We start from the raw sequence: 20512 nt of genomic DNA, 5'->3' as shown, positions 1-20512 counted from the left end.
CAACAACATACAAAAACTTAAAAAAAAATAAAAACATAAAAAATTCTTTGTTAACTGAGCAAAGTGGTTCTGGTAAAAAAAAATAAAGAAAAAATACTGAACACCAGGTTAATTTTCCCTTTTATATTTAAACAAAAAAATTAGTTTCAGTCTATGGATAACTTGAAGAGATCACGTGCAGGATAAGCAAACGAAACAACTGTAAAAATGGCATGGGTTCCCATCTTTTAAATCTCAATATCTAGTAATATTAACAAAAACTTAATTTGGCAAAATAATTTAATTAAAAAAAAAAGGGAATACATGTATTTCCTTTTTTTTTTTGCCAGTCATATCAATAGCTACATATTTCTTGAACTCTCATGATATCACAGCTACTTTTTCATGTACATCAAGTAAGCAAGAATATGCAGATAAGATTAGGTACAAGTTTTAGGCCAGCCAATTTTTTTGTTGTAATAATGGAATATTTCAAAAAAGACTCTCATAATTAAAAGTTTGCATATGATCTCAAAATAGTGTTTTTAAAATATATATCCTTACTTTAATACATAAGTGTCCTTATATCAATAATAAAGAAATCCTATTGGGCTTCTATTTGCATTATTTATCATAGAACTAATATATTATAATGCATTATAAAAACTGAAGATTTAACTTCACAGAAGTGAAAAAAATAACTGGTTATCTATTTGGAGTTTAACATCACCAAACTTATTGTTAGAGCTATATATTTCACTAGCATCTAATATGTCTCGCCACAGTAAACTGAAAATAGTACATATTATACAGATTGTAGAAGTGTCATTCCACTGTATATTATGAGCTAATATTTGCCATCTATGTCTGTCTACTTGCCCTGTGAAGCACTTCAAAAAAGCCTGAAGCTCTTCAAATGTTGTATCTGTCTAGGACCTGAGCTACCCTGTTTTTTTCCAACTACTTTACTGAATTATACGCTCACATCTATCTGCTCTCAAGGCCTCTTTTTGGCATTGCTATTTTTTAGGATTTTGCCTTCCAACATTTCAGACGTTGTCTTATATCTTTTTGCTCAAGTTTTTTTTTAAAGTTATAATACATTTTTTATTATTTCTTCTATGTTATACCTCTGCCTATATTATTTCTGTTAGCTAGTTCGCCCAATACCTAATGCAAACGCATAATTTATCATTTATTTTATGATACTAACTTAACGATGTAGGAAGTGAACTGATATGCCTCTGGGTTCTATGGCACATGACTAGAACACCTGGAAGCAGAATGCTGGTCCTTGGGATTCCAGTTCGCTACCCTTGCCATTTGACAAAGCTACCCTTTCTAATTAATGAATATGTTGACCTACACACTTAACTATAAATTAATGAAGATATTAAATACCATATGAAGTAATGAAAACTACAGGCTAGATGGACATCCCAACGCCAAGTTAATGAGTTACCATTAACCATTGATTAATCCTTCACAAAAATGATATTACTCCCTTATGTCAAGGCTCAAACCCATTTTAAACATACTTGAATGTACAACTGGCAACGTATTATATAAAAATGTTTGTGAAATGCAGAGAATATCTACATACTTCACTGACTGATTTTTATTCCATCAAAACAGGAATAATATTTGACAAGATTTAACACACTGTACCAGCTCTGTTGCTCACAGTTAGGGACCTACGAAAATTGCGATTTCACAGAAATTGCGAAATCTGGCATTGCTGAGAGGGCTGCCCATCATGTGGCCTGACCCCTGTCAATCAATTAGCAGCAAGAGGTGGGGCCACATGACAGACAGCCCTTGCAACCATTCAGTGGTGAGGAACAGGGCTGCCAGGGCCCCTCAGCTAGAGGTGTGGGGGGGAGGGGGTAGGAGGGGCCAGCATAATCAGCTCATGAATATGGTGGCTGGCCCCACAACCTCCAAACAAAATCAGCCAGCCATGCCCTCGAGTGAGGTAGGCTCCTACTCATGGTTCCATTTTTCTCTAGTGGTTCACAAATCTTCCTCACACTCACTTTTTATTGCATTATATAAACTTATCCAGCCGTGTGACTAGATGAGGATCTCTGGGTCTGGCTGTGTGCCAGATCAGGCTGCACCAGAAGCAGCATGCAGGGCTGGTCTGGCAGGGTGCCTAATGCAGCATCTTCCTATGCTGGTCCCCTGTGCTCTGTACAGCACTTGTTGGCCCCACACCAAGGCCTGCACTACAGGCGGTGCATGGGTTGGACCTTGCAGTGCGGGTGTTGCATACAGACCAGGGAACTGGCATGGCATGCACACTGAATATGCCCTGCTGGACTGGCCCTACTCACTAGCTCTAGGGCAAGTCCAGTTTGGGCCCCAGGCTCTCAATGTGCATTGGAAACAGTGTGCAGGGCCTGTCTGGCAGGGCACTGCATGTAGTGCCTGTGCTGTGTTGGCCTCCGGTGCTGTGGACCGTGCCCATAGCACGGGGTCCAGCCCATGTGCTGCAGGCAGTGCAAGCCCCAGAGCAGGGTCCTGCCCATGGCACAGTGGGCTGGGATGAGGCGCACACTGCATGTCGCACCCCACAAGACCAGTCCTGTGTGCTGGCTCTGGAATGGCTTGAGATGGACTAGCTCTGGAAGTAGCGTGCAGGGTTCATCTACAGGTGTCACATGTAATGTACAACCCTGTACACTGCATGTGGCATGCAGGATTGGTCTGATACTCATGGGTGGATCACACAGCTCCACAGGCCAGATCCAGCAGGCAGACCATGTGGGACACAATGCATTACATTAAGGTATGGTGAAGATGGCATTTGCTAGAATCACTCCTTTTGAAAATCGCTATGACCTTTTTTTGTTTTCTATCCTTCAGTACCAAGTTCTTGGTAAATTTTGAGCAAAAATTGTCAGCACAGTGGCAAGCTTATACTTTAATTCTCTTAATGTGCCCATCAGCTGTACATACTAATTGGTATGTGTTCAATTTCTTAAATATTTTCTTCCTGCTTTAATCAGCAATGATAAAAGTGCCTTGATATAATGGTTTGGTGAGGAGAACAGACATTTAACTAGAAGAGCAATATTTTTTCTGTTATGAGAAACAGTATTCAGGACTAGAAAAACAAGACCAAACTGTATTGAAAACATTTAGTCTTATCAAGATTTCACCCAGAGCTGTACAATGCCCCATTATTATGAAATAAAACTCTTTTAGGAAAAAGAAGGACTTTGGTGACACAAAGGTCAAATGATTTTAACACACCTGAATACCTTTGATGGTGTAAATAACCTTTTTTTCTGCATTTAATCCTGGACTAGACCTTGATACTAAGAAATCTGTCTTGCATGTATCTTACTACCAAAAGCCCCAGTTCAGTTATAGCAAAATTGGGCCAGTTATCATTACCAGACACAAAAGTATCCATCTCTAGTGTCCATCTGTTCTTGTGCCAGAAGGCATACCAACACATTCAGAAGGGCATAGGGTCTCAGAGGCACCAGCCTACTTTGTCACATGCTTCTGAAACAGACTGCCACCTATGAAAGCTTATGCCTTTCTGAATGAGTCAGTTTTTAAGGTGCCACCCTGCCTTGCCTTCTGCCTGACGACAGACTAACTCAGCTAACCACCTCTACTTGTTCGTCTGGAAAACGGTATTAGGAGCCTAAATGCTCACAGTTGTTCTGGTCTTCTTTTTAGTTAAGATGTTCCTATTTTTTCCTAATCTTTCAAAAATCCAGCTCAAACACTTTGCCTTGAAATTCGGGAATGAAATTAACCATTCTTAAATAATAAGAAATGATTCTTAGATAATGCACCATCAAAGACTGATTAAAGGAATTACTTTGAAAAGTTTAATTCTGTGGCCATAATCCTTTTAAAGAATTTTCCTTGTAACATCAGATAATAGACCAGTCGCTAGAAACATTTTGTAGTATGAAGTAAAGCCTCAATGCATCCTGAACCCACCAATTTACAGGTTCTCATACATCAGCATGGGAACTGGAAATTAGATGCATCAGCAGAAAACTGTGTGGACTTGCTTGAGAAGCAGTGGGTGAATCTACACTTGCATATAATACAAAGCAATAAACTCCGGAGCAAAAGCTTATTGCTCCAGTTTTTTTGCTCTGGGTGTGCCATTTGCACACGTGCTCGGGACTGTAGCATGTTGAGCTGGGTCAGAGCAGCCCTGGTAGGCAAGAGACCCCGGGGGTCAGCCTGCCAGCCCAGGGCTGCTCCCCCCCACCTCAAAGTGTTGTGGAGGGGCTGCCTGGGGCACAAGGCTGCTTCAGTGCAGGAGCAGATGGCAGGCAGCTCCTGCACTGAAGCACCCTTGTGTCCCAGCCAGCTGGTCAGTGTCACATTTTTTTTTGCTGCTGTGCACGAAAAAACTCCGCAGCAGAGTTAATTAGTTTACTCCAGTGTAACAGGGGCCCACGTGTAGATATATGACATTTATTGCACAGCTAAGTAGTCTACTGCTCAGTAAACGTCTCCTGTAGATGCATCCAGGATAACCTACTTCCAACTAGCTTTAAGAGAAGCATAGGTATCTCTTCATCACACTTTTTGTTTGTGGGGACATACCATCAGAAGAACAGGAAAGCTCACAACTTCTTGAAAGTTAACTTGCTGATGCAGAGGGAAAATCCTCTCCTAGTGCCAAGCAATGTCAAAGGCTGACTTCATTATTGGTGTTGTAATATGTACCTATCAAATGTACTTTGCAATATGCAGGCATCAGTGCTTTCTTAAAGCCTCCCAATGGAAAAACATATTTTGATCTATTCCTTAATTCAGAGAATCCTTTCTTCAGTTCCTCAAATGGCACAGTGGAAATTTATTTATTTGTGTAGTGGTAGTCTACATTTGTTGACTGCTTCTGCTTGAGCAATACTGGCAGACCTCAATAAGCAGTTCCTGGATAACAGTGGGAGCCTACTTTTATCTCCTGATTATCAGGGAAATAGATATAGATGCTGTTCCTTCAGTAAGTATGTACTTTGTGCAATGATATACTCCTTTGTGTAGTTCAGACAATACTTACAATTGTCTTTACAACTGGTATGTATACATAAAACATAAAAATGTCTACTCTTCGGATCCAACCTGTGAAATCTCCTCATATGCTTGTAGCTTTGCGTACCAAAAGGTAATGCATCTCTTGATATTTTTTACAGAATCATAAAGAGGAGGTGATGTAAAGGATGTTATCCAGACATACCATCTAACCCTGGCAGTGAAGCAGGACTAAAGCCACAAAGAGTTATTCATTTCTAGTGATAGAAGTTTCTGAGAAATTCTGGGCAGCACATAGGGCATTTAAAGTCCATGGGGGTGGGAACCTGAGCCTGCTGCCCATCCCCACTGGTTTTGAATTTGCCACCTCCAGTGCCCACCTGGGACCAGACTTGGAGAGGACTGTACAAGCATTCATTTTTGGGAGTCTCTTGAAAGGGAGAACTTCCAGGAATACCTTTCTACCATAAGGGGCATGTTTCCCCCAAGAGAAATAGAACAAACACCTGTATATACTTGTAGTTTCTACCAGGACAATCATGATTCTCCTGATTGAAATGCAATGCTTGTAAGTGGCCTAAGTGTAATCTAGACCATCACTGACAGAGATTTGTCTAACCTTTCTTAAAATCATCCAGGAGATTCCACAGCCTTCTTTAGTTGCCCATGTCAGTACTTCACTAAAGAGTACTTCATTACCTATTCAGTCCCTATAGTGTGAGAGTTCTCCCAAATATCTATGTCATTCCAAGGAGACACTGTAAAGAGCATAATTTCTTCTGCTGTACACATAATGGTGAAAAAAGAAATCTTTAATTATTACCAATGGTTTGTTCCTGCTGGTGTCAGTGTATTTCTTCACAAAACTTAAAAGTTGAGCTGCAAAGTACCACCACCATTCAAGCCCAAAATTGCTCCCAACTCATAAGTACATATGTTTGCCTAATTAATTTGAGGCATTTTTAAAAAAGGGTAAATCAACAGTGAATATTTACAGAAGGCAACTCAATAAATGCTAAATCATTCTCTGGTGGCCAGCAAAATATTCTTGCTTAGCTTATCTAAGAAATAACCCTCTTGTAATGGTAATCATTGTACATCTGTGAGGTTTTGGGAGGACACTTATTGCTGCCTCATTTTTATTTCATCAGTGAAAATTATTTACTGATTGAGTGACCAAAGTAAAACTACCTCCTAAACAAGAAACTAACAAACCAAAAAAAACCCCTCAAACAAAGCACCCCCTCAAACTTCATGCTGCACAGCTGATATATCTCTGAGCTCAACGTCAAACAGGCATTCTAAATGTATATAAGATCTATAAATTTATCCATCCCACTCTGAAAGATTTAGAATATTTCAGTGTGGTACAGAATCCATTAATATTAACTGATTTTTTGTTATCTTTTATAAACTAACACTGACATTCTGTTTTATAGCCATAACTACTGGGAAATCCAAGGATTAGTTAAAAAAAATATCTCTAAATCTCTTCCTGACATAATATGACAGTAGGATTTAAAATCTCTTTTTCCTCCCTTGAAACCAGTGAGGAGGTCTTTGGTGACCCCACCCCACATTCTTCTTCACCAAAATCACAGAGTGTGAATAGCAAGTTACTGAAACGCAGCTGATGGGGGCAAAGCCTCATTCCAGTTTATCTTGGTGTCAATAGTTCGTGTGTCTATACATTTAGTTCTAAACAGACAACAGCTTCATTCTTTTTTTGGACAGGGACAACAAATTCCATATCTTTGTAAGATGGTTTTGTACACCTTTCAGGTGTTAATCCTCAAGTAAACATGCAACAAGCATTGATCTGAAAGAATACCACTGGGAACTTATTCCCCACTCTGTTGTTCATTCTGCTTTTCTCTTCTACTTTTTCTGAGAGACCATTCTGATATTCCCCAACACTAATAAGTCTAGACTTTAAGACTGCCTATGTTTAAGACTAGACTAATTAAATTTACCACAATTTCTTCAGATAACAGGAAGTGTCATAATTTGGAATTTTCACCTTTGTATACAGTGTTTAGAGTTGATTATTTATTGAGAGTTTGAACCTTTGGAAGACTTTCAACTGTGGCTGTGATGCATCTTCCAGGATTACTTAGGACAACGATGCCAAAGGTCTGAACTGATAACTGCCTGAGAGATCCTGTGGGTCACTTAACCCATCAGTCATGATTCTAGTTGATGAAAATAATAGGGTAGGATGTGTCCACGATGATCAGTATTTAAATAACTGAAAATTACTATGAAATGTTAAACATATAAACTTCTTCAAACTTAACAAATTATTTTCTATTCCAAAACTGTAAGATTATTAAGCTTTTTCTTTGCTTTGAACAGGGGTGGACAATTATTTTGGCCGGAGTGCCATTTGACAAGTTTTGGTAAGCTGTTGAGAGCTTCACACATACATTATTTCAGCAGATATCATTTTAATAAATTACAGATAAAAAACAATTCATATAGTAAAAATCAAACATCAACTAAAACATATTTTAATTATATTAAAAATATCTTGATGTTTCTGAGTAGTATATATAGAGGCAATTGCATAATAGCACAAAATAAAGTCTCATTCTTATATGTTATGTGTGGGTGTGGCAGGTTGAGCATGTGGGTGTCTGGGGTGTGGAGTTGTGTGTGACGGTATGTGGAGGGGTGGGCATGTGGGGTGGGGGAGTGAACATGTATGTGAGAGGCTGCCCGTGCACCAGGTCCTGGAAGCCAGTCAGATGTGAGGGGAGAGAAGGGGGACGGAGGGGCAGGGAGCATGTGCAGCAGAGGTCACCTGGGCATTGCAGTGTACGTGTGGTCCTCATCCCCCCCCAATCTGGCCTGTGGCTGCCCCCACAGCGCTCTATGTGGGGCCGACCCCTGCCCACTCCCGCCTGGGGCAGCCTGTGCCATATTCCCGCCTGCCCTGCCTCTGACCAATGCACACAGCTTTCTGGTGGGGCTCCTACCAGAGGAGCTGCAGCCACCCAGGTACTGCTCAGCTCCCCCTACCTCCAGTGGCTTCTCCTGCCCCAGCTGCTCTGCTCTGGGCAGCAGGCAGTGCAGGGAACCCGTGGGCATGTACACTAGCAATGCCCACCCATGTGGTGGGAAGCTGCAGCCAGGTGGCTTTTCCCCAACTAGCGAGGCTCTAGCTTCAGCTCCTGGCCCCTTCCATCCACTTGGCCACCTGCAGGTGGCCACTCATTGTGCCAGAGAGGCAGAATAGATGGAAAGCAGCCAGGAGCTGGAACCCTGTGTGCTGGGGCAGGAGCTGTCCGGCTGCAGACTCCCTCTACCTGACTGCGCATCTTTTGCCTAGTGCACATCCCCATGGCTTACCCATGCTGCTTGCTGCCTGGAGTGGCGCAGCAGGAGGAGGAGGAGGAGCCAAGCAGTACTCAGGTGGTTGTAGTCGCACCAGAAGCAGCCCTGCCGGATAGTCGTGCGCACTGGCTGGGGCCAAGCCAGGCAGGAGCATGTCGTGGGCTGCCCTGGATGGGAGCAAGTGGGGCTTGGCCCCATGCAGAGCACTGTGGGCCAGATACAATCAATTTGAGGCCATGTGCCCACAGGCCAGAACCAATCAGTTGGTGGGCTGAATACAGCCTGGAGGCCATAGTTTGCCCACATCTGATTTAGAAGCAGAAATACTGGCTTTAAAAAGTAACTCCAACAAGACAGACAGATAAGGTTTAAAAAAACCCGCAGTGTTATCTGTCAAGAATAAAGCAACATTTTAAATTAGAAGTTTAGAGGTAACCGCCCCCCCCCAACAGCAAATTCTGCTATTTAATGCTATATAATAGGGGTTTTCAATCTTTTTAAAGACGCCTACCCCTTCTGAGTACACTTCTGGAGGAGTGGGGGGAGTGGCAGCAGCTGGATGCGAGGCAGGGGGGAGGGGGGGCTTGCACGCGGCAGTGGCATGGGGTGGTGGATGGCAGTGGTGGCCGCCATGTGCAAGCTCCCCCCCCACCATGTCTGGCTGGCTGGGCAGCACCTGGACAGCCCGCAAAGGACAGCTGTTGCCCTCGCCCCCGGGTCCTGCTCTTGGGAGGTGGAGGGTGGCGGCACTCCATCACTGCCTGCCTGCGTGTACTCCTGGGGGTACGCATACCCCTGACTGACAAACCCTTGCTATATAAGATAAAGCAAGACTAGGGAAATCAGACAAAATGGGATGCTCTAGATATACTGTCAAAATATTACATACTGGATTGGTGTTCCAGCCTGGCCTTTTTAATAAGATAGCAAATTAGCCACAGACTGAATTCTACCACTTAAAATGCAAAAGAAATTTCACTAATTTTGTTTTTGGAAAAAGCCAAAGGTATGCCTTGCCGAATAATGAATGGAGAGAACTTATGTTTGTAGGTCACTAGCTACTTGAGCTTTCTATGAATGACTATTTTTGTGCTCTTAGGACTTGGTTGGAATATTAATGATTTGTTAAGGATCCCTAAGCCTTGCAGAGGAGTTTTATTTAAAGCAAAATAATCCACCAACACATTAAAGTTATCAGTAAGGACCTGCAAATATTTATGAGGTCAGAAGAGAAGAATCAAATTAACAATGTAAAACAAAAATTATAGAATGATTAAATCAAATTATATTTTAAACAATAAAGAACCTTGGAAAATAATAACCTTACAGAAAACAGGGACAGCAATTTTGGCAACAAAAAATAACATGCTTTTTAACTGTATACAAAGGCATCATATTCTAGAGAAGGGACACAGTTATTCCACTTAAACACTATGCTTTAAAATGTGCCAAAATTCAAGCACAAGCTTAACTTTAAACACCCAAGTAGGATTATTCATATGCTAGAATTGAGCATATAGATCTATAGTTTTTCTATGATCTAGGTCTAGGTGAGATTGGTCAGTGTTTTATTTTTTTTAAGTACCATAAATTCTGGACATTTTACTACCAAAAACATGGCGAATAAACAGAATGAAGGATGAAGGGATTAATTTATGGAGAAAGACCAAGTGAACTAACCACTTATATTTTATCCAAAATATTTTAGTAAAGAAATAAAATTGGTTATGGTAACTAAGAGACACTAATGAACAAAGTATGGAATAACCAAGCGGTAATATGATGAACTAAGAACATAATTTCAGAATTAATATTTGGAACAAATCTTCATAATTTTCATAATTTTACATTGTAAAACAGTCTTTCAAAGCAAATAGTAATTTCCATAGTTTGGCACACTGATATTGTATTGGTTGTACAATGCAAGGAAACACGTGACAAATACATATAATTTTAAATTGTAAACTGACAATTATATAATACAAGTAGTACTAAAATACTAGTAACTAGAAATAAATTTTCACTTTAGACAAGACCCTATGTTAGTAACATACAGTTTTTTCCAGACCATTAAAATATTTTGCCATTTCAGAAAAAATGTATAATATACAATTTTCAATATGAACATTTTGTGTTATACACTAGACCTAAAATGACTTGTTTTTGATACTGCATGATGCACTACAGCTATTTTGCTATGTGCATGTACTTTCTACTTCATATTAATTCAACTTTCTTTTAAAATAAATTACCATCACAACTGTTTTATTTATGGGTTAACATGCTTGGAGGTCTTTAAGCACATGACAACATATGAATAAAAGCATAGCCTGCTCAAAAGGCAAAACAGACCCGTGAAAGCAGCAGGAATAGAATTTTTAAATATTTATGTTATATATCACATAGGAACTTAAAAAGAAAGCATGTATTCATTAGCCAGGATCTAACAGGCATACTCACCCTTTAAAATGTAATCTGTTAACAAACTTGGCACTTTCTCACTGTCTTCTTTCATAGCATGTAGGACTAAAAAATATTTTGGGGCAGAGTGGAGAGAGAGAGAAAAAAAGCAATCATTCACATTGTTATTTTTAAATTAAAGAGGTCACAAACAACCACACTGAAAAATATTTTTGTAACTACTCAGCTGGATATTAAAACCACATAAGTTAGGAAACGTACAATTAGAACACTGAGACAGAGAATGACAAACACCTGAGTTCTGGTCCTTTCAGATACGTAATACTCAGTATAAGTCAATAGTGAATGCACATGAAGGCTGGAATATAAGTCAACAAGTGCAAATATAACAAGTTTTTAAAAAGTCAAAACAGATTATTTACGGATTTTTCCTTTAACAGAAATGTTCTTTTTTATTTATGTGAACTTTCATTTAAACTGTAAAGAAAAGAGATAAAGTATCAACATTTCTTATTTCATTTCACAGCTGCCAAACTAGTTTTGGAATTCTTAAATAGCATCTTTACTGGGGAAAAGTTTTAAACTGGATATGCAAATTAGAAATCTGTTGATGTTTCAATTTTTTTTCAGTTTTATTCCCCTTTATTATTACATTTTATTACACTAACCTTGTCTTCAGCTGTGACTCCTACAAAGTTACATATGCTTCCCTAGACTATGTAATGTTCTGAGCAAGTCTTTCACTGTAAGATATGACTACAGATGATCAGTCTTGCCACCACACTGCTTTTTAGTCTCCCTCCTCCCATCTACAGGTAAGAGAGTCTGTGATTTGTACATAGCAATCAAAGAGGTAGAGGAAGGGAGTTCCTAGACTTATCGGCACCAACTTGTATTTTTGCTGGGCAGGGTGGGGGCGGGATGAATGGATGCTAAAATGACGGACATGTGGAAAGTTCTATGCATTTCAGGTGACAGCCCTCTTCTCAAGGGGGGCCAGGGCCCTCAGGCCCCCACATACTTGGCACCTCTGCCTGGAGTTCATATGGCTACTCATTCTTGAGTATTTTGAATAAATACAGAATTTTTACCTAGTTATTAATATTAGAAGGCAAAATGTTTATTGTTCAGATACAGTGTTATGTTCTGCAATTCTGAAACACAACTCTTATGTAAAATTTCTTATGGTGACCATGATTTCACTTCAATTTCATTACAGTCTGTGGCAGTTATTACAAGAAGAAACTCTTGGGAAGTCAAAGGCATTAATAGATTTAAATTTTTGAAGACTGTGAGCAACAATGCCACTAGTGCAGTGAAAATGTTAGAAAACTTTACAGGCTACTACCATCCAAGAGGATGCTGCATTTATTACTGAAAATAGTCCATAACTTTTGGAAGTATTCATGTGGTTTAAAGGTAACCAAAGTGCTTGTCAATGCAGAACGTGCAAAGATTTCAAATCAAAGACCTGTCATGCAGCATTAGCTACTGACAACAATGTCCAATAGTTAGTGAGGGATGAATTAAAAAGATCTGTATATGACAACAACAAAAATCCCAACAAAAACAAAAAAATCCTTTGGTGAGTTTGATCAACTAGATAGAATGAATCATCCTAGACTAAACCACCTACTGGCAAAAATCCAAGTTCAATCAAATTGACTATTGCAGAACTTTAAAGAATGTAGTTTTAGTTTCTCATTAACAGTTGATCAAATTATTAATAAGAAAATTCTACTTTTATATGAAATGCCTGGTTTACACTTTGAAGTAGAAAGCTAGAAAGCTTATGCTATATAACAGAAGATAATTCTGTTGCTACTCTGGAGCAATGAAATATCAGATTAGGTGTTCTCATTATTATCCATCCTGCCACACATACCCGCCCATTGGTTGATATTCAAATGTGGCTAGTGAGAGGTAGCATTTTGTAAAATATTCTCAGCACAATGATAGAGGAATGTAAGCATCAAAAGTAAAGCATTCTAGTGAGAAGTAGCATTTAATAAGTTTGAAATCCCTTGTGTGAGAATTTGTGAACACTACAGTATATGATAATTAGGAACAGGCTGTTTACGTTGAAATAAGATTTAGTGTTCATAGCTAAAGAATAATATAAAGCTTTAAATAATAACTGAAATAAGGAACAAGTCAGGAAGTTTTTCTTTGAGTCACAGAATCAGGTTTCAACCAGCCTGCAGAAAATAAGACTGCTAACTCTTTATACTACATTTGTATAACAATTTTGTTAATAACCATTGATGATGATACAAGTCATTTTGAGGAGACCTTTGGACCTGTTTTTGAGGACAGGCACTCAAATGACTGTCAAAAGTCAAGCCCTCTTATATTGCCTCAATTTTGGTCCTTTATGAAAAAACAGGCAGAGAAAAACTATACTAACCCACTGAAACAGTATTTATCTGACAACTATTAAATAACGGGTGTCTTTTATCAACATTTTAAAATCAGTACGCTAATGGTATGTCTCAACTTGTGGTTCACACAATACCCATAGAGAGACAATGTGTTTTGGGGATACAGTAGTGCCAACTCTCTTAACATTTGGTATAATTTTAAGGCTCCAGCTTTTGAAGTGAAGTCATTACATGAGACTCTTAGCTTCTAGTTTAAAAAGAAAAATCTAGCCTTCAAAGTTTCAGAGAAAAGCTTGGGAAAAAGATCTAAGTAGACTACAAATTTTTGACTTAAAACCCATGAGATTTTAAATAAATCCCATGTTACTGGGGAATGGATCATGACTCCTGGTTTAACTGTTTGCTAGCATGGATAAAAAAGACTCAACAGGAGAGTTTTTGCTCACTTTTGGTTAATGTTTGAAGATCTTCAACAGATGGGGGTCCATTTTTCTTCTCATATGGAATGACAGTTGTTAAGTACTGTTAAATGAAAAACACAGTTATTTGTCAATAATTTCTGTTATAGCATACCTTTCTTGCACTTTTAAATATGTATTTTGCAGAAATATCAGTTATTAGAATTAAATAATGCAAAAATAAGAAAGTTTCCATAATATATTTTGCAAGAAACTATTTTTAGGTTGCTATCCTAAATCAGTCATAAAAAATCTGTTTTTACTCTTATCAACTTAAGGAAAATGCTGAGACTTGAAATTATATCTACAAACTGAAATCCGACATGTGGAGTTCCTCCATTAATAAAATCTTCATTTGGATTTTTCCTCCCATAGCTGTGGTAACCCAGCAAGAAATACTAGCGCTTTTATTAATGTTAAGTTGTCAACTCTCTAGACAACTTTTGAAAAACATTAAGTTTAACATGAAACAGAAACTACAAAATAAAATTAAGAAAAACTATATTCTCCAACACTACAAATACAAACTGATATTGTTCATACGTATTCTAAAAAGATATACATCATATGAATTATACTAATTATGGTCAAGAGTTCACAAGGTGCAAATACTTAAGTAATTTTGAAACTACTTTTTGCATTGTTTCTTGGTACTTCTTGTTGCAAAGAGATTTTTTTAAATAAAGCAAGACGTTTCTATTAAAATGTTATTTTATAACCTTGAGGCAATTATTTGGGCTTGAAATTTCAGTCTGGTAATACTTCATCTTGCAAGCAGGCAATAAGCAATTTATACTTCGCCATTCGCAACACAAGGATTATCTCATTGGACCAAGTGCCCCAGGCACATTATTCTTTGTTCTCTTCTCTGGAGATTCTGATACAACATTTTTGGTTAAGCAAACAATGCAGAAGTCAGACTTGTTTTCCCAAGACTTTTTGCTACTTGGAAACTCTGGACACACACGTACTCTGGGGATGGGAGGGAGCTTTAGAGAGACTCCAAGAGCTGCTCTAATTAAAGCACCACAGTAGCTCATGTATTAGAGCTCCCACACTTCAAAAATTGTGACAGTGGCGGCACTTCAACTAAAGCTTGTTCGACAAACTTTAGTTAAAGCACCCCTGCTGCCATTTTGAAGTTTGGGGATGCTAATACTTGAGGCATGGAGGCTGGCTGGAGCACGGTAATTGCCACGCTCCTGCAGACTCAATTAACCAAGTCTGCTCCAACACCCTGTAATAACAGTGCATCAGAGCAGCCCCACAGCATGTCTACAGGCACCCTCTGGTTCTAAAGTACCGATTCCAATCACTGTTGTACAAAGCACAGCAGTAGCAAGAACTGGGCACGCAAAAGTTTATAAAATACTCACAAATTGTATATCATTATTGTTTTTTATACATTTTGGACAAAGTCATTTGACAGTGTCATAAGCAGCATCTCTAGTTTATGTATCTCATATAAAAATGATATTATTGACATACAAACCAAGAATTCCTATCCTAATAAGATTTCTTTTAGAAGTCTAACTGCATATAAAACCTTGCCAGAATTTAAATGGTTTTCATAGCCTATGTACTTCCAGCTGCCTTGTGTAGCTTTATCTATCCCTTTTTTTTCTTTGCAATTTGTGGTTTCTGTAGACAATTCCTGCTTCAAGCAGTCTGGATGATACCATTTTCATAGGAAAATGCCATTATATTTAATAAAAGTCAACCAAACTTGGAAATCCAAGTTATTTTTACTCATGCCCAGTAGAGAGTAAATAAGCTGGAAGCCACATATACACAGAAATCCACACGCAAGTTGTAGAAGCTGAAATTAAATGCAAACACCTCTGCAGTGCAAATGTAATGCAAAATCCTCTCTGGCTGGAAAGGTTTTGTGAATACAAACATCAAAACTTAAAACGTGAAATACTTTTAAATTTCTCCCCTTGATATTTTATACAATTCCAGATGCTTGGCTAGTCTACCCAAACATCAGATAAAGACAGAACAAAAACTTTTCTTGATGTCATGCCCTCACATAATGGTTTAGTTATCTCTCAGCCAAATATTTTGAAGGCAGTATCAAGAAAAAAAAATAGACATCACTCAAAAACAAATAACTAACTTTAGAAAAGTAATAATCTGAACACAGAATTTCTACCTGGAAACTCTTGGGTAATGAAAAAGATGCTGAAATTTTACAGCCAAGGGGTTTCAACAGACTCAGAAGTAAAAGATAACAAAATTAAACAGTTAAAAAAACACGTGTCTCTTCAATTTTCTTTCAGCCCAAATGCTTGGGACCTCATTAAGAAGTTAATCATTTTAGTGTGGATGAGATCTATATTCAAGTACTGCTTTGGAATACTATTTTGTCAAGATTGCAAGTATAAACGTATTTTACTTTGTAAGATAAAATGAAGCCCAAAAGACTCCTGTGCAAGTCTCTCTAAATAGGTTTTCCCTCTTTCTGCTCATTTCAAACCTAATGAACATCTAAAGTTCTAGTCCAAAATTTAACATCTAAGATTATAGGTGTTCCTTTCTTGTAGCAAGATGCTCTTTTCTGACTAGTTTGCCAACTTATTTATGATCTAACAGATCTGGAAGGCCCTTTCATCTTTAAAAAGTTTCACTGGCTTAACTCACTAAAACATCCTATGCAAGTCTCTTGAATCTTTTGGACATCCAGGCAACATTTTTTTTCTTTTGGATGAATTCCTTCAGATTCTAAACAAGGTTTATTATCTCCTCCTCTGTCAAACAGATCCTACCTATTCTGGTAGGTGGGGAAGGAGAGTGGGCAGGAGAGAGAGGGAAAAAAGCAGGAGGAGGGGAAATAAGTGAATTGGCTGCATGCTGCTTGAAGGCTTTCAGTTGTAGAACCTGTTTTGGGGGTTGTGTGTTGTGACTGTGGCTGAGACCTTCCAGCTCAGCTTGTGTTGGTGGCTTCCACCTTTGATTACTAATGATAGATGTTTAAGTGGCGTGCCTTTTTATGGAGGCATGACTGACCCAGGTTATAAGCTTGCCACCTGTACCACAGAGCAGCAAACAGGGAGCCTGTGAAATGTCTGTGAAAAGGAGCTTGGGGGCTTTTCAACCTTTTTTCTTTTTGGCTATGAACTACAAAGAAAAGAGGATGATGCCTACTGACACCAATTGATGACCCAAGGAGGATTAGAAACAATGAGGATAAACGCACATACGACTGCAGGATATATATAATATCCTTGACTGGGCACATGAAAGAGGGTACTTATGCAGGAAATGTTTCCTGACAGAACTCATGGAAGAAATCCAAGGGATAGAGATGCAGCTGGAGTTCAGGCAGGCAGAAATGTAAAGAAAGGGCAGACATATAGGAATTAAGGAAACTAATTAATTAACTGAAAACCTAACTGAAGGTTGAGGATGCTTCATACTTTTTATGTCAAAGATACAAAAGCCTTCCAGAATCTGCACCCCAAGTAAAGGGATAGGTGGGGGGATGAGAGAAGGAAGGCTCCAGAACTAACTAGATAAATAATCATGTCAAAAAGAATACTAGGTATATGAAGAGGGCCTGTAAGGAATGGGAAAAAAAGGATTTGGTCAGCAAAGCTCCATCTTGAAACTTACAAAGTGTAGAACAATTGCCAAAAGTCAAGCCAAAACATATAGGAAATTAAAGTAAATAGTAAAATGCAGAAGTTGGGCCACTATGCAGGGAGAATGTTGGAAGTAGTGAGTTAAGATTAAAGAAATGACCCTAAAACTCACTAGGTGGGCTGCGCTGCCCCACTGTCCACTCTGAGGTGCACATGCAGCAGTTTGCTGCCAGCATGGAGCTGATGCTGGGGCTATGGAGCACGGCGCAGCTGTTTGCAGCCTGCCTGCTGCTTGCTGCAGCTGCCCAGAGCCCGGGCTTGCTACAAACAGCTGCACCAGGCTCTGCAGCCCTGTCACCAGCTCTATGTCGGGAGCGGGGCAGAGACCAGGGCTGCGCTGCCTCAGGCCCCTCCCCCACTGCCCGCTTCGAGGTGCGCCTGCATGCACCGATATAGAGCTGATGCCGGGACTCCAGAGCCTGGCACAGCTGTTTGCGGCCTCCTGGTTGTGGCTGGCCCTGGCTCTGGGTAGTTGCTGCCAGTCGGGAGCCCGGGCCGCTCCCAGCAGGCAGCTGGGACGCTGCAAGCCCTGCTGGGAGCAGCCTGGGCTCCAGCAGCTACCCAGAACCAGGGTAGCTGCTGACAGCCACAGAGCCCAGGCTGGGGGCCAAGGGGCAGCAGGGCTGGGGAGCAGCAGAGCTGGGGAGCAGGGGCAGCAGGGGCTTTGGGTGGGGGGCAAGGGGCAAAAGCAGGGAATCCAGCCATATACCCCCTGCCCATATTTTGTTTTTCTGGCATGACAGCACTCCGGCACCTTCCAAGGTAGGCATTGTGGTGTTTTTCAGCACGTCAGCCAAAAAACATTGCCTACCCCTGCTCTACCTTGAGTTGAGCAACTGACAATGAATATCCAAGGTTAAAAATGGTATGTTCAGTTCCAGAGTGGAAGAGAACCACAGTCTAATAGGACTGGTGACTGCCTTCCCTAGCACCTGTGCATAAACCAGTTTTCACTAAGCTAGCAAAAAAGTTATGAAAAATATCTTTTGTCTTCCAAGCACTTGCACAGTACCACTGGTACATTAAATGGAAGAAAAAGAACATGCTAGTTCCTTCTCAAAGGAGAAGGAATTCATGAATTGATAAAATAACCTGTAGCTAACAAACGCTCATGACTCTAAATAAGTCAGTATATAAGGTGTCACCCTATCCTGCCTTCTGCCTAACTTCAAACTAACATTGCTAACTAATAGCAAGACCAATATGGATAGCTTTCCTTTAGAAAAGGCAGAATTATCAACATTTTCTTTTCACTAAATTACTTGCAAGGTTTCAGGTAAACCAGGTCTGCTTTCAACCCAGACCTCCTTTTCTATAAACACATTTTTAACTTTTGCAAATATAAGTTGAGGTAGCACATGGAAACTAACTGCTGTCTACACCCTTCATTCTACTGTACCAAAACTTGCCTTCTCCAGAGTCTAGGACTCCCTAGGATTTCCACATCATGCTATTTCCAACCTGAGCTTAGGTGTCCCTTTCTCTCTGAGGTTAGAATAAAAAAAAGAAAGAGAGCTCCATCAATCAACCCTTGACACTTCCGGCAGTCCTTATGGAATAAACAGTAAATTGCTTGTTCTTGAGAGAACAGCTAGAATTAGATCAACCCTTAGTTTTGCTACATTTAAAAAATCTTGCTGTTTATCAACACCATAAATCAGGGCTGTCCAACTTCTAAAAAGCTGGATGCTGCACTAGTGGGGCCATGCCCCCTTGCTGCACTGGGTGCCTCTGCACCCTGCCAACACACCATTTTCTCATCCCTGCTGCACTATGTGCCAGGGCAGTCCACCTCATCCTCAGCTTCCCAGCTATGGGCACTAGCGGTGTAAGAAACGGGCCGTATCCGATTTGGATTTGGCCTGAATTGGGGACAGTGATTTGATTTGTTGATTCAGATCACTGTCCTGATTTGATTTGGCCGAACCAAATCTGAAGATTCGATGCTGATTTGGAGAATCAGAAATTACACAGCTTTAAATGTGTTTTCTACATACCTCGAAGTACCAGGAATGGCTCATAAATGCTGAGATGGTGGGGCAGATGGAGCATCCCAGAGGAGCATGGGGTGGCCCCCCACGTGCTCAGCGGTGAATCCCCCCACCGCTTCCCCCTAGACCCAGGAGGCACCAGTCACTGAGCTGGGGGGTGGGTCCCCCGCGCACTCCCCAGTAGATCTGGAAGTGGGCTGGAAGTGCTTCTGGTCCACTTCTGGGTCCGCTGCTAAGCGCGCTGGGGACTCCTCTGCACTCCCGTGGGACGCTCCATCCGCCCCAGCATCTCGGCATTCATGAGCTGCCTGGTACCTTGAGATGCACAGAAAAAACATTTAAAGCTGTGTCTGTGTCCAAATAATTGAATCTCTCTGAATCTCTCCGAAATGACTTGGAGAGTTCTGATTCAATTCAGAGAGATTAAAGGGTCTCCTGATTCAATTCGGATTCAGAGATTCGGCTGCCGAATCAGGCCAAATCGAATCAGCAACTGAAGCTTCACACAGCCCTAATGGGCACCGCTGCTGCACTGAACCTCTCAAGAGCCCCAGGCCATGGGCTTCCCCAGCATTGCAGGTTGCACTACACTGCATTACCTCAACTCCTGGGTTGGGGAAAAGGAAGCCAGAGGGAGACACACGTGGCTGTAGAAGCAGCTAAAGCAATGGGGAGGGAATGGTGGTTGGGTGGGAGCCCAGGGGGCTACAATTTAACCCCTTGCAAGCCACATGCAGCCTGCCAATTGAACAGCCCTGGCACAAATAACTAAAATACATATTACAGTCTTAACGTTCATAATGTAAGCATTTATGGCCTACATTAAAAATAAGGTAATGAAATATTACAGTGAGAGATAAGATAGAAACCTCCCTGGTGAAGTACATTTAAAAATTGACAGCTACTTACTGTAACAGGCATAGTCTCCTTTGAGATATATTCTCATAAATAATTAATTAGCATACAAACTTACCTTTGAATAAAGTATTTTATCCAATATATTTATATTCCATATAACTGGCTACTTCTAACATAACACTTCTAACATCAAGGAGGAATTACACATGAATTTTCACAGGTACAATTTTTCCCTTCAGAAGAATGGATTCTGGCCACTAAGGAGGAAGGAAACCCCATTCTCATAGTATTTTAGATGTCATCTTGCCTTCTTAAAGCTTAAAACTGAAGTGTGTTAACTATCTGAATTACTTTTCCATACACATGCAATTCACTTCAAGCATGCATTACTTTTTTTTTTTTTTAATTGAGGATGCGAAAATACA

The 20512-nt window shown here is 40.1% G+C and overlaps 1 protein-coding gene across 3 annotated transcripts in view; it reads right to left on the bottom strand.

The window, feature by feature from the left end:
• FEZ2 (fasciculation and elongation protein zeta 2) overlaps positions 1-20512 on the bottom strand; it is a 59374-nt gene that overhangs the window by 5515 nt on the left and 33347 nt on the right. For all 3 annotated transcript variants that reach the window (XM_014600017.3, XM_019500605.2, XM_019500607.2), the window contains 2 exons: positions 13583-13658; positions 10795-10860 (listed from right to left, as the gene is read on the bottom strand). In XM_014600017.3, the coding sequence (XP_014455503.1) occupies positions 10795-10860; positions 13583-13658 (142 nt within the window). The remainder of the gene's footprint in view (positions 1-10794; positions 10861-13582; positions 13659-20512) is intronic.

The sequence above is a fragment of the Alligator mississippiensis genome, chromosome 1 (assembly GCF_030867095.1).
Source record: "Alligator mississippiensis isolate rAllMis1 chromosome 1, rAllMis1, whole genome shotgun sequence".
NCBI classification, from domain to species: domain Eukaryota; kingdom Metazoa; phylum Chordata; order Crocodylia; family Alligatoridae; genus Alligator; species Alligator mississippiensis.
Note: the sequence above shows the minus strand (reverse complement) of the source record. Positions and strands in the feature narration are given on the sequence as shown.